This window comes from Silene latifolia, chromosome X (genome assembly GCF_048544455.1).
Source record: "Silene latifolia isolate original U9 population chromosome X, ASM4854445v1, whole genome shotgun sequence".
NCBI lineage: Eukaryota > Viridiplantae > Streptophyta > Magnoliopsida > Caryophyllales > Caryophyllaceae > Silene > Silene latifolia.
In genome coordinates, this window is record NC_133537.1 from 336901886 (window position 1) to 336916812 (window position 14927).

The 14927-nt window shown below is 38.9% G+C and overlaps 1 protein-coding gene across 1 annotated transcript; it reads right to left on the minus strand.

Annotated features, from left to right (window-relative positions):
• Nucleotides 1-6619: 6619 nt before the first annotated feature.
• LOC141619104 (vacuole membrane protein KMS1-like) lies at nt 6620-12935 on the minus strand. The gene is made up of 8 exons (XM_074436131.1): nt 12576-12935; nt 11551-11762; nt 10884-10962; nt 9760-10059; nt 9042-9199; nt 8487-8603; nt 8192-8371; nt 6620-7137 (listed from the first exon to the last, which is right to left on the minus strand). The coding sequence occupies exons 1-8, from the start codon at nt 12640-12642 to the stop codon at nt 6967-6969; spliced, it is 1284 nt and encodes a 427-aa protein (XP_074292232.1). The 5' UTR covers nt 12643-12935; the 3' UTR covers nt 6620-6966.
• Between the last annotated feature and the right edge of the window lie 1992 nt (nt 12936-14927).

Below are 14927 nucleotides of genomic sequence, written 5' to 3' on the forward strand. Positions count from 1 at the left end.
ACGGCGTTTTCCGTCGGACCGCGAACCGTTGTTGTCGCGGCGTTCTTCGTCCTGGCTGTCCTGCCGGTGACTCCTCTTTTCTGAGTGCTCGGCTTCGCTGGGATCTACCCAGGTCTTGTGATAGTCTTCTACCTTGATGGCCTGGTCGGCCAGCTTCCTGGCGGCGTCCCAGCCTAGGCCTCCGCTCTTGATGAGCTCGTTCTTTAAGGCTCCCCTCGGGAGGCCCTTCATCATCGCCGCGAAGGCCGCCACTCGGGATTAATTTCTCGAATCTGGGACCTTTCCATCAAACCTCTTCACGTAGCCGGAGAGACTCGCCCCCTCCCGTCTCGATAGTTAGGAGGTCGGAGGTCTCTACGGCCCTTCTCTTATCAGCAGAGTACCGGGTTAGGAAAGCGCCCTTTAGGTCGGCGTAGTAGTACACCGAGCCATCGGGAAGCCCTTTGTACCAGCTCGAGCCATCCCATGCGAGTTGTTGGGAAAATTCGGCACTGCACCTCGTCGGGTTGCTCCCATACCGACATGTAAGACTCGAAAGCCTCCGCGTGGTCGGCCGGATCGCTATCCCCCTTGTATGATAGGGGTGGCGCTTTTAGCTTGTTTGGCACCGGACTTCTAGGACGTAGGCGTTGAGGGTTGCCGACCACGTGTTGAATGACACGTGGCGATCGGCTCCTCGCATCCCTCTCCTGGCTTCTCCCCTCGTAGCGGGAGGGGCTCCTTCTTCGACTATGACTCCTTCTCCAACTCTGCTGAGTCGGACTCCTCTGGCTCCTTTGGGGTATGCCTCGTTCGTGTGGCGGGGACGCTGTCCTTCCGCGAGTGCGGGAAGGACTTAGGTCCACCGCGCCCACTTTGGGCTCCCCGTCTTGACCGGGTCAACCTCTCCTAGTGCTCCGTTCGATTTCTCGAGTCACGTTTTGGGCCCCGGTTTCTGGGTGGTTTCCGCCGCTCTTGTCGGTGTGACAGTGTGAGCAGACGCATTGCTAATTAGGTCCAGGACCATTTTCGCTTTTGCTATGTCAACCACATGTCCCATGATGGTGACTGGTTGGTCGGGCAATGCGCGTATCTGGTATTATCGGCATCCCGAACTCCGGTTGGATTACTCCGCCGGTGGTGGGCTCGCTCGACTCAGAATTGTTGAAGGTATCATCCGGGTGGAGGGGCTCGTCGATTCCATACGAACACCTCTTCTTTGTTTCGACATTTTCTTAGCTTTTTGGGTGGGTTTTTGTTGTTTTTTTTTTTTTTTTGGGAATGAATGTGACTAGCTTCTAGTGTCTTTTCCCACAGACGGCGCCAATTGTTCCGGGTATAATTCCAGAGCAGTGATTAGTTACCACCCGTGGCTTGTAGTATGATGTCTTGAGTTGAATCCTTCTTGCTTCTATCGTCCCTCGCGGCCTCCCCTGCAACAATGAACGAACCGAGGGCTTGGGCGTGTGCCAAGCGTACTCACTCCGACGCTCAAGTCGAAAACTTTAAAGGATCAAGTCCGTGTAACTTGGCTAGGTATATATTGTAGAGAGAGAAGGGAGATATTACCAGATGAATAGTGTATTTAGGTTATAATTGTGAGATCCTTTCCTCAATGAAGGTTGTGGAGTATTTATAGACTTTCACCTTTTGTCACGTAGTGGCCAAGTGGCCAAGTGGCTAGCAGGTGGAAAGACTGATCTACCCTTCGGCCGAGGGACCTATGGCAGGCCGGCGGACAATGTTGACTCGCCGCCGAGGGGTCTTGGATATGAGTACGCGGATGTGTCCCCTACGGCAGTGTCATCATCATGCGAGACCAGTGTGACAGTCACCGGGTTGCATCGGCTAGGCTGTCTAAGTCGTTGACTTGCTGTGGATATCTTTGACCTTGCTCAGTGTGTTGACTTGGTCAGCGGTGCAGAATATGCCCCATCATGAGTAAATACGTATAGTAACATGTAATCAAATTTTCTCAAATATACTCGGTAATAAGGTACGAATATAATGGTATACTTACGAAATCTTAAATAATACATTCCGGGCATTGTTGTCAGAATCGCGATTCGATCCAACGATTCTACGATTTTACTATCCAAAAATGTTTGACCGATCCTGGATCCTACGATTCCATCATAGTTGTAGAATCTTACGATCCTGTTAATTTGAAAATTTCTAGAGATGAGATTATAACACGATCCTACGATTTTACGATCCTGCGATCCGATTCCATAATAAAAAAATTAATATATATTTTTATATAATGACACCGTAAACTCAAATTTCGTGTAAGTTGTAGAAACACATTCATACAATGACACTAAAATCATTAATTACCAATATTTTATGAATAAATATTAATAAATAAGTGTTTTAATTTTCAATTATATGTTCTTACCAAATAAAAAATTATATTTAGTGATTTTGTAGAATCGGAATCTTGCGATTCTACGATCTGATTCTACCGATTCGATCCTACCCTTCCCATCGATCCAAAGTAGAATCCCGATCCTGACAACATTAATTCCGGCATAAAGTTATACTCACGTAGTCGCGTATAACAAAAGTTAAAGTGAAATTTGGTTGTAGTCATCTTTTTTTTTTTCTTTCTTTGTGGAAAGGCCAATATCCTTTTATGAGATTCCAACCGCGGCTATTTGAAGAAGCCTTGTTAAACGGGTACGAATAATCGAATATATGTATCTTTGTATTTTTTGGTAAAATGAATACTTTTTTTTTTTGACAATCAAAATGAGAATACTTGTATGATGTTGTATTTATAAGATGTACTACAATCTTGTGTTTATCGGTGGATTCCACTTGATAAAGGAAATACGGATTTTAATAGATATTATCAGGCAACTTAAAACACGTGATCGTCGATTCGTCGGCTTCCTATTTTTAAATTTATTTATTGTTTAGTTCAGTAAAGTAGATCAACTTGTTCATGGTTAAGTTTAACAGCTAAAATTTGGTGAATTTTCACACCTTTTAAATTCAAGGCTCACCAAGAATAATTTAGTAGAGGTAGTTAGTTATGACTAAATCAGGGCACAACTTAGATAACGGCTACGAGTTTCCTTGTCATCTAGCGAAACGGTAATTGATATAATCATATTAATTCAACAGGGACGAGTGCATCATTCATAGAAATTTTATGATAAGATGTCGGAATCAAGCAAACAAAAATGATTTTTTCTTGGTTTTATAAATCACAAAATAACACGTATGAAAAACAATTCATTAACTATACAACCAGTTGTATATGTTGTATCGTGTAGAATCTGAGCTTTGTGTCAAAGTATTCGAGCTTTGTATTAAAGAATATGTGCTTTATTAGAAAATATTGAGTTCATCAATTTAAACATTAAAAACATGAACTTTAAATTAGCTCAGAAAGAATACACATAAGTTCGGATTCTTATACTTGGTTGTACCATGTTTATAGTACAACTGGATGTATAATCCTATTTGTGTATGAAAAACGTCTTCAACAATATTTGTAGTTATCTAAACTCCACATTTTCTTTGGATTTTTTTTGGTAATTAGTTCCCTTTTAGTAGTTTTCCATTTATTTCAACTAATGTCTTAGCTTCAACATATTAGCCCCATTGTTGTCAGAATCCCGATTCGATCCTATGATTCTACGATTTTACGATCCAAAAACGTTTGACCGATCCCGAATCCTACGATTCTATTATGATTGTAGAATCTTACGATTCTATCTATTTGAAATTTTCTAGAGGTAGGATCATAATACAATTCTACGATCTTACGATCCAACGATCTGAATCCATAGTAACCATATTAAAATATATTTTTATATAATGATATCGTAAAATCCTAATTTCATGTAATTTGCGTAAATTGATTCATGAAATGATACTAAAACTCATTTTCTATCAATATTTTGTGTATAAATAAGTGTTTTAATCTTCAATTATATATTTTTACCAAATTAAAAACTATATTTAGTGAATTTGTAGAATCTTACGATTCTACGATCCGATTCTGCCGATTCGATCCTACCCTCCCCATCGATTCAAAGTAGAATCCCGATCCTAACAACATTGATTAGCCCCATTAATTAATCAATTAGGACTTACGGGATAAATTAGTTAAACGGGCGAAATAGATAAATGGTACAGAAAACCTAATGTCAAAATGACGAAAATTTTGTTGATTTATCTACACAGAATGCTACTGTAGTATTTAACCCGTTTTACAACCGTTTTAAGATCATCTTTAGAAATTCAGTCGCACTTGTACCAACTTTATGAGTACGTATAGAGGTGGCAATCGGGTCAGTCGGGTCGGGTTTGGGTCGGGTCACGTCGGGTCGGGTCATATCGGGTTCGGGTCATATCGGGTCAGCACACCCTTTCGGGTCGAGTCGGGTTGGGTTCGGGTCGTTATCGGGTCGGGTCATTTCGGGTCAAATGATGTATCGGGTCAGGTCGGGTTTGGGTCGGGTCATTATCGGGTCTGGTAACTTAATCGCATTACTACAATTTTTTACCATTAAATATAGTTTTTAACCTATAATTTAGTTTAATTACTTTATTACTAAGTTAAACATATCAATCTAAACACAAAATCACTTTCATTTTGATCAAAATTAAGCTTAATAACTATCGGTTCATCAATTTAATCGGGTCAACATCGGGTCGGGTCAATATCGGGTCGGGTCGGGTTCGGGTCACTGATAATCGGGTCATGTCGGGTTACGGGTCATCATCGGGTCAGGTCGGGTCGGTTTCGGGTCGCAATATTTTCGGGTCGGATCGGGTCGGGTTTGCTCGGGTTCGGGTCGGGTCGCTCGGGTCGGGTCAGACTTGCCAAAGCGAAGATGACGTAATACAATTACGGGGAATGATACAGAACATCCGAGGAAGTGGTTACATTTGGATTTCCCGTGAAAGTTAGTACAGAATTACAACTTTCCATCTCACCGATCTTATCTATATCTATCTTGTTCCAATTGTTAACAAGTGTTTTAAAACAAACCCTCATATTTCTCGTGCATCATTTCACTTTTTTTTAAGGTAAAATCACTAGTACAGTACGTAGTTGCTATCTTTCATGTCAATTTTGTCATACTCCGTTCATATTTCAAATAGTGTATATTCATTACTTTCCCCATGCAATAAATGCACCATTTTGCTATCATCGGACCCCTAAGATAATGGAGTAGGATAAGTACATAAGTGTATCCTTAAGAACCGACATTTTATTCACCAAATATAAGCTATCCATAGACCATAGATAGACTTGACCTTGGGCCGGGACTAGCCCACCTGGCCCTCAAAATGGGCCCGTGAGTGCGAAGGTGGGTCAAGTTGGGTTGACCTTGAACCGGCTAGTAGCCAAAATTAGGGATGTCATTAGATTGAGGCAGCGGTGGATATAAACTCCACGACCCGCTCAGGTACCCACTACCCACCAAACAATGTCGGGTCTAAGTTTCCAAACCCTTGCCCCCCTCACCAAGTGGAAATCAAAAATTGTAATTACCCCATTTATCCTTTAATTTAACCCGCTATACATTTTTATTTTACCAGATATAAATTAACGGTCATGATTAAGGTTGACATCGAGGCAACACGAGGTGGTGGTGGATGTAGGCTTCCCCCGTACCCACCAAACAAAACACATTCATTCATCCCATACTCGCCCCACCGTCCCACCAGATGAAAATCTAAACTGTGCCCGCCATATTTTCCCTCTAACCAGCTAGATCACTATTTTCGTCGATATTTTATTTTAATTTTTTCAATACAATTACTACGAATTTCCAAAAGCTTATCTTATCATAGTTTATGATTTTCAACAAAAATTTTATAAATAGTCGTAATGAAATCAATTTTTAAATTGGTAAGAAAGTGGGCGTGACTTGGGTGGTGGGTCTGACAGAAAATCTACTCCTGTCTCACAAGTCACAAGTCACCACTCACCACCCATGGCGGGTGGAACTTTCGTACCAATACCTGCCCCACCACCCACTACCCACTGGAGCTCTACCATCCCCCATTCTAATTGGGACGGGTGCGGTGTAAAATTTACTTATACTCGCTCTACTGACATCCCTAGTTAAGATGGGCCGGACAAAACTAATTTAGCCCATGAGCCTGGCTGGAAAGCCACCACGCCAGGCCAGCCTGCCCAATTAACCACCTCTTTCCTAACAAATTAATGACCAAAATGTCGTATCTCTACGCTAGTCAACCCAAAAAAAAAGTCAACCATGCTTACCGCCTATATACTCTATATTCTGGACATGTTTACTTATTTGGGGTAACAGACAGCAGTCAGCACTCACGGCTCTCATGTTCTCATCGGAAGACTTATTGTTTCGGACAAACTAGTACGATTTACTTGACTAATAAACCCGATACACATCATGAATGATCCATATCGGTTATAGTATGTACTTTCGATTCACCAAGTTCAGTCGTTACTCATTAAAGGATATTCTAGAAATTGAAGTCGTCCTACATTATGTTTCGACATCACAAGAATGGCGGACCAAATGCTAAAAATGCTACTAAATAGGTTGGTATGAGCGAAGGAACTGTTCTTGTATATAGGGCCGTCACAGGTAACAGTAAAAAGAACAAGATGCAATTCCAGCATGAAATATAACACAAGGAACTTCTTTGTCTCTTGTATTATGAAAGAATCGCGACAATTTCCCAATATTCATAGTTGTATTGTTACAACTTACAAACATTAGCCCGAGTTATGGTTAACAAGTAGAAAAACAAAGTATACGGATAGTAACCGGCTACGTCTCCTTTTGCCAGCCTCTATTCCTATGTCTATACAGAGCATCTAATCAGGCAAGCTTTCGGAGGATGAATTTCAAAGCACGACGACAATAATAGACAACTGTCGATACTTGATGTCGTAATGAGGGCAAAACGTAAGGAAAAGAGGTTTGTGGATTAATTTGTCCTGAGATTCGTCAACAAGTTTAATAAAACGAATCAGCGCTTTGATACCTGTGATTTCTTTGTCAATGTGGTCAGTTCTTTCTCTTGTTGCTTTTTAAGGAAATTCTGAGCAGTTGAATTCACAATCTTGAAGAAGAAGTTCAAGAGAACAAGCCATACGACGGTGTTCCATATTGTAGAAAATGAAAGGCCCCATTTTTTTACCTGAAAAAATGCGTAATCGCGCAACATACAGAAGACCTTAGATTAAGGATAAGTTTAACAGACTGAAGTACACGTGTGGAAGGGTTGTTAATGAGATGAGACAGTTCGCGAGCAACTCGAGATCGGCTCGGTCAAAGCTCGGCTCGAGAGCTTAACGAGTCAAGCCGAGCAAACGCTGGCTCGACTCGAAAAGCTCGCGAGCGGCTCGAACTTCTGTGATTAGTTAAGATATTGCTCATATTTTATAAAAATATTTTACAATGATTATATCTTTGTATCACACATATCAAATGTCTCGCTGATTTGCCAAATATTTTTACATATAACTTTCGAGCTTTGTTATTGAAAATATCGAAAGAAAAAAATAAAAATAAAAACAATTTTATATAGGCTCGATTTGGGCTCGAGCTCCCGTTAAAGCTCGCAAGCTTTATAACGAGCACACTTTTTTCAAGCTCGGGTAAGCTCGAGATCGGCTTGAGCTCGAGTTTTGGTTCTTGAGCACAACCCGAGCAAGGCCAAGCTCGGGCTCGGCTCGGCTCGTTAACACCCCTATGTGGAACAAGCGTGTGCACGTCAAAGTGTGACGTGGCTCGAGATAGCAAAGAGCAATGCAGATCAAATAGGCCTAAATTCACCATAATACGCAAGGTCCGACCGCTATCATTAAGTGCTGGGTCTGACAGATTAAAATCAGTCCAGGACCCCTCCCATCACTCCCAAGTCCCATCCGTAAACACGCTTTTCGGTGATTTTTTTTTGGTCCAAAAGAAGGATCGATGTAGGTGTTGAATTGAGTGTCATGTAGACAGTGGCGGAGGCAGGATTTTAAGTCAGCGGGGGCGAAAGAGTAATATTACAAGGGGGCCTCGAAAAAATTAGAAAATTGTAACTAAAAATTTCAAAATTTTCAACTTTAGCAGGGATAACCGCCCCTGCTAGCCCCCCTCGCTCCACCACTGCATGTAGACATGCTACATAGCAAGTAGACATAAAAAGTTTTGCAGTAATGATTTACTGATATGAATTATGAATAGACGAAGTAATCCCGTACCTGGGCGTTGGTAGACACTGGTGGAGCAGCTACAAGATATTTGTCTTTGGCATCATGCAGTTTAGCAATCAACTTAGGCAGCACAGATGCGACTCCAGGTATATGGCTAAGCACCCAAATCAATTCATTCTCCACCCAATCTAGCAGCTGATTGTTGCATACTGATATAATGAAAACGGTCTGTACAGGAAAAGAACGTATTAACAAAGATTGGACTGAAATTAGCACAAACCAACAGATGAAAGCCAAGGCTTGTACTTTTGTGGCGTAGGTAAGAGATATGTCATATACTGACCTGAATATGCGTCTTTATGATCGCCTTTCCGAATAACGTCGCAAAGAAAAATTGCCAAAATGGTATCCCAAATTGACCACACATAATACCAGCTAGATCAAATAATGGATTTGGAATCTGGAGATATACAGCAGTGATCGTCAGATATACATACAATATTTGACAGAAAGAGTTACTACTACGAGTAATCTAACAGCTGAAGTAGCCACTTATACAAGCAAATTTCTGAATCAATTTAGTTTTGGGAACGAAATCAAGGAACGTAGAATTATGGAGGGGAAGAAATCAAGGAACATATAGAATTAAGCTTAAAGTCCTAAACTACCTTCTTCTCACAAAGTCATCATTCTTGCTTTCTCAGGGAGCTCTTGTCAATTCAGGAGCTTAAATTTACCCAAAACAAGCATGGTAAAAATTCCGAACAATCGGTCCAAAATGAGAAATGGCGAAATCAAGGAATGGCCACAAGCCACCTTATATGGACCCCGAAGGGTCCATTCAGAAATAGATGTGGCAGATAATAAAAGATTCTAATCGAGCACTATGTAAACTCACTGAAGCAAGCAGCAAAATGGCCCAGAAGTTCAGATACTGTGAATGTGATAAGAGCCACGTCTCCATTTTCTTCAAACGCCTGCCGATGGCTCCTTTATTTTCAGTAGAAGAAGCATCGAGATCCTCCACAGGGTCCAATTTACTTCCAGATAAGCTTGCTGCAAGTAATTATTTACTCTATGATTAACTGTTTTCCAGAGTATAAAAATTGACAATAAATAGACGAATGGTAAATCGGGAATAGGGCTAAGGTAAGGTAATAGATGCCCATATGTGGGAGAGGGCCCCTAATAGCGGAAACTAATTCCCCTCCTTCTTTTCATCCTCCTTACCACCCTCCAGCGCACTATACACTTTTCAATTGATTATCCCCAATATGGGCATACCCTTAAAGCCACACATGCGCAACAGTTTCTTATGGTATCCGACAAACTATTCTACCCGATACGATGGCAATCACTTTTCAGGATACTTGAGAAATATTAAATCAAACTTGGCGCTTGTTGTTGGTAATTGGTAAAGAGGGTACACCCCAGAAAAGAGTGATTAAAAGCTTTTGTGAACCATGACAACAAGTAAACTCCATCACATAAAACCTAAGAAATTTGAAAATAATAGTGCCCGTTCAACATAAAATATCCGAATCATCCAACATTGAACTACCATGCATGCACAAAGATATGCTTTTTAAGTAGAACTCCCAACGAAAGAAGTTTACCTGCCCTTGAAATAAAATATGGTGGAAGTTCGCCCAATGCTGTACCAATACCCCACAAAATAGCTTCTAACTGAACTTGAGGCAAGATGCTGCTAAGAGGAACCCGTGAACCATAGCTAGACTTATACAATGAAGGTCCAAATTCAGAGCAGTCTTTATCAAGCCATGAAGGGCCTCGTTTCAGCTGGATTGTATCATATGGAGCAATTTTCAAGTCAACTCGACCACATTGCATTGCCTTTATGGTGAAGAGAGCAATATGAGGTCCCAAGTATAGAACAAACGTATGCAGCCCAGATCCTGATGATAACCATGAAGAGAATATCATTAAGCCAAATGACAAAAGGAGAAAAATATCAATGTTAATGGTGAAGCGGGACAACAACAACAACAACAACAACAACATCAGAGCAAAATGATTTGGGGTCGGCTGACATGAATCATCCTTTCGAACCGTCCATGGGTGAACGCACGCCACAAAATGCGAATAAAAAAAGATGAAAAACAAAAGGGAAGAACGAAAATGTAATGGAAAGTCAAGGTAAACTTAGGGGTTTTAAAATCGAATTCCGGATTTCTTTTATAAAAACTTGAAATTTAAATCGAAAGAAAAGATTAGAACGATTTTTAAAAACGGAAATAGAATTAAGGATCCGGAATGAACCAAGTAAAATCTATAAGAAAGTGGTTGGTAAAAAAGTGCAATAAAGGAGAGAAGAATAAATAAATAATGGTGAAGCGGGACACCAAATAAAAAAAAAACGGGTGTGTTAGTAAACGCAGTACAATACTACAATCGTCCTGAAAACAAAGTCTGACAAGGGTCCAAGTGTACACCGCCTATTTCTTTTCTATTTCAGAACTAGTTGACAGACTTTGCACAGACGACATGTTATCCGATTTTGGAAGGGTTTGAGCAAAGCGTGAAAATGATATACAACTTTCATGGACAAGCTAATAATGCAAGAAACTACAATAGCTAAACAACTGAGAGTCAGATCCTAACCTACAAGAGTGAGACATTATCAATGAGCTAGCAAATATTTCGAACTAATCAGAATGTGGCCCATACATTGAACATGCCCAATATGATTACCGACCAAAATCATATCATAAATACTTACCAAGACCAATGGATGATGCAACACCAAGGGCTGTCCACCATAATGCAAACTCAAGGTACAGAAGAACCTCTTGAAAATGCTGCAAGAAACACCAAACTAATCACTTAACCAATGATTATAGATACCAAACTATTATCCCCCATATATTGCCTCATATACCCATGTTCGACAACTGAAACTCAAACATGGATATGTCATCGAACATGTTTTAAGCAAGAACCGTGTGGATTTGACATAGAAGTCAACAATAGGCAGCATTTTGGAACAAAGTAGGTATAGAAAAATTAAGGTGTAGGAATAGACATTCTTTTACCGTTTGTCTGGATAGGAAAATTTGGACGGAAAGTGGGAAGAGTGATTTGGAAGAAAGTAGTTTCCTTTGCTTGGTTAGCAAAATGCGGGTGGAAGGATTTGGAGGGGATGGAAAACGGACGACCCTCCATTTCCCTCCGACAAGGCAAATTATTTCCCCTCCAACAAAGAAAAGATTTGCAGAGAAAACTCCCTCCATCCATTCCCCCTCCCCTTCCCTCCCTTTTCCTTCCCTCTTTTCCCCTCCCCTCCCTTTCCCTCTATTTTTTGTATCCAAACAAGGCATAGTTAATCTATCAAAAATGTATTACAGCATACGATGGAGGAACTCAATATTGTGACAAGAATAATATACCTTCTCATGAGAACCTTCAATAGTCGCCAAGAAAACTCCACCAATCGCAACTAAGATACCCAAAACTAAAAGCCAACCACCTTTTCCCAAGAGATATCTAACCGACTGCTTCACATAATCATATATTGCAAAAACAAAAAGCTTAAATGTTCTGAAAGGTTGTGTAGTCAACGTCAAACACTCAAGCTCCTGCTGATGCTTCTCACGAATTCCTGAATGCACCATATCAGAGCCATATATCACTTAAACAGTTCTTCAAAGATCAAAACAAAACGAAGAAATACATCAATAGCAGATAACCAATCATTCAATCTTTAAGTACTGTCCTATTTCATATATAGAGTGCATCAAAAACTCGAACCTAATTCAGTTTGAAACAACCATCCTCTTCCAGCATGGTACAAAATGTCGAGTAAAACCATTTCCCAATCGATCCCATATCAAACAATCATTAAAAGGTTCCGAATTCCAAGACGAACAAGTCAACTAACTAACCACTAAACACCACAATTTTAGTATATAAGTACTCCGTATCAATACTACCTCCGTCTCAATCATTTATTTCCCTTTGATTAAAATACCGCTCACATAGAATCACCACACGAATTAAAACCTACACACTACAAGCTTGATACATCAATAAAACCTAATCTTCACACAAAAACAAACTTAAAGTTCCAATCTTTATCTCACAACATCAAACAAACACACAAATTTGAGCTAAAATCAACATAATTAATCAATCTAATCCAAACCCAGTTCAGCATTAATATCAAATTAGCTATACAGTCAATATCTCACACAAAGATCAACAATCTTAACAGAATCAAAACTACCCAACTTTAACAACTAAATAAAAACACACAAATTCTTGTTTAAGACGCGCAAATACATCTTAAACATAAGACGGGTCATTTAGATAGATGGGTCAAAAAGTAGAATGTCTCATCAACCGTTTTAAACTTTAAGACGGATATGCGCGTTTCAAGATAGACCAACTAAATAAATAAATAAATGAAACAAACCTGAAATCGAACCATTTCGTTCAGCAGAAGAATTAGACGAATTCCCAGATTTTTTCTTGGAACCCATCTTAGTAAAATCAAAGAAAAACCCAAAAAAAGAGCTTTTTTTATTTATTTCATCAAAATCAAAGGGGTTGAATTAAAATAATCTGGGCAAACAAACAAAAAATAACACCCAGATTAGAGGAAAGTAAGATGATTTGTAAGCCCAAAAAAATGGGAACAGATCTATGATGTGTTGATGTGTTTATTTAGTTTGAAATGATTAAGAAAAAAAGGTGTTGGCGTATAGAGTGGAGAACAGGAGAAGTCATATGGAGGACATAGTAACGGAGTTACTTAAACTTTATTTTGTTGTTGGTTTAAGTGTTGGTGAACTTGGAGAATTTGAGTTAAGATTGTTCAGGTTCGGGTTCGGGTTCGGGTTCGGGATTTGGATTCTAATTTGGATATCGAAAATTTGAGGTTCGGATAGAGAGAGTTTGGAGTATTTTTGTTATTGCAGATAAAAGTAAGCATTTTTCGTTTTTTATAACCTGATTTATATTTTATTTAGTGATTTTCTTAATTATAATAATAATAATGTAATTTTCTTAATTAGGTAACAAATGCGAAGGATCTAGTTTCACACGATCTGAATTTGAAGTTAATAATTTCGATAGCGCAAGATTGGATCATTATAGGATATATAAATTTGTATTTGAATCTGATAACATTTGTTTCTGATGTGGCCATATTATGATCCAAATCATCCACGCGATGTTTGCGTCATCGAGTAACTCAACCTTTGAGCGGAAAAGTTTATTTTCAATCGGAGAGTGATATTATTTGTCCATCTAGTCAACTTCTGCAAAACAAAACGCAAAATATTGCATAAATTTGCATGAACAATTTCTATGGTAACTAGAAGTGGCCATTTAAGCAGGTCAGTGACCAACCCGATAATTAGACCGCTAACCTGTCATGGTTGGTCAGGGTTGATCCTTCTCTAACCGAACCCCCCTCAAGCTCGTCCACAAACATTAAAAAAAAAAAAAAAAAAAAAAAAAAAAAAAAAGTAGAATATTCCAGTTCGCAGACTTATCTAGCCCAAATTCCCACCACGAGTAGGATAAGAGGGTGTCTGGTTAGCAGCTCTCCTATAAAATCACTAAATAGCATAGGACTTACCTACAAGGAGGAATATTCAAAAATTAACATTGAGTTATATTTATATGTTAACATGATTTTGATAACCTGTTATCTTACGATAAATACTTACATATTATATCATCAAGTTATCAACATAAAATATTTGATCATCGAAATAAAATATTTTTTTCACAACTTTATTCAGTACGAGTAGTTTAAGTGGGCTTTTTGTTATTGGGGTAGTCTTTTACTTAACCTGGCTGCTAAAGGTCGTCGACAAATTACTAAATATCGTCGATAATTTTAATGAACTTCCAATTTTGCCCCTCCCTCACACTCCCCCTTATATTTTCCTTTTTATTCAATAACAACCTTTAAAATTGAAAATTTTGAAAACAAAAAAAACCCGACTCAAATTTCAACAAAAAAACGTATCGACCGCATAATTTCCGTCACGAATTCAAACATTCAACAAGGTATGTGATTACTATTAAAATTTTTTTTGTAGTATTTTTTTAAGGTTGTAATTTTGTGACGGAATTAGGATAGATGCCAAATTAGTGACGGAATTAGGATAGGTGCTACGATTTCAAACGCAATTATCGTAATCGAAAAACAAAAAAAAAAAAAAAAAAAAAAAAAAAAAAAAAAAGGAAACTGGGCTGGGACGAGAGAGTTCTTCGTCCAAGATCAGGCCCAGACGAAGGAATCTCTCGTCTGTCATGGGCCATGGACGAAATTTTCTTTCGTCTGGGCTTGGTGATGGACGAAGAATTCTCACGTCCAAGCCCAGTTTTCACGTTTCCTTTTTTTTTTTTTTTTTTTTTTGTTTTAGATATTGTCGATACTTTTTTTTTTTTTTGTTTTAAAATAAATTTTGTTCCGTCTTGTTTTGTTATCGTTATAAAGTAATAAATTATTAATAATAATTGTCGTTCGTGGCGAAGTCTTTTTCCGTCTCGTTTTGTCGATGTAAAATATAAATTAATCTATAAAACTATATTAAAAGGGTAACCTTAAAAGGCCACGTAGACAAAGCCACATAGGCGAAGAAAAAGCCACGCGTGCATTACGAATGCCACATCTATAAATCTATATAATCTATACTATATAGTTAAAAGGCAACTTAATACATTTAATTTTTTGCCATGTAGGATTATCATAATTAAATTCTATTAATTTATATTGTTAATATTAAGGCTACTTTAATAAATTTATTAA

Coding starts and splice junctions, on each gene's coding strand:
- LOC141619104 (XM_074436131.1), bottom strand. CDS start 12,642: ATGGGTTCCAAGAAAAAATCTGGGAATTCGTCTAATTCTTCTGCTGAA. Junction 10,963..11,550: donor TTGAAGGTTCTCATGAGAAG/GTATATTATTCT, acceptor TGTTTCTTGCAG/CATTTTCAAGAGGTTCTTCT. Junction 8,604..9,041: donor CCATTTTGCTGCTTGCTTCA/GTGAGTTTACAT, acceptor GTATATCTCCAG/ATTCCAAATCCATTATTTGA.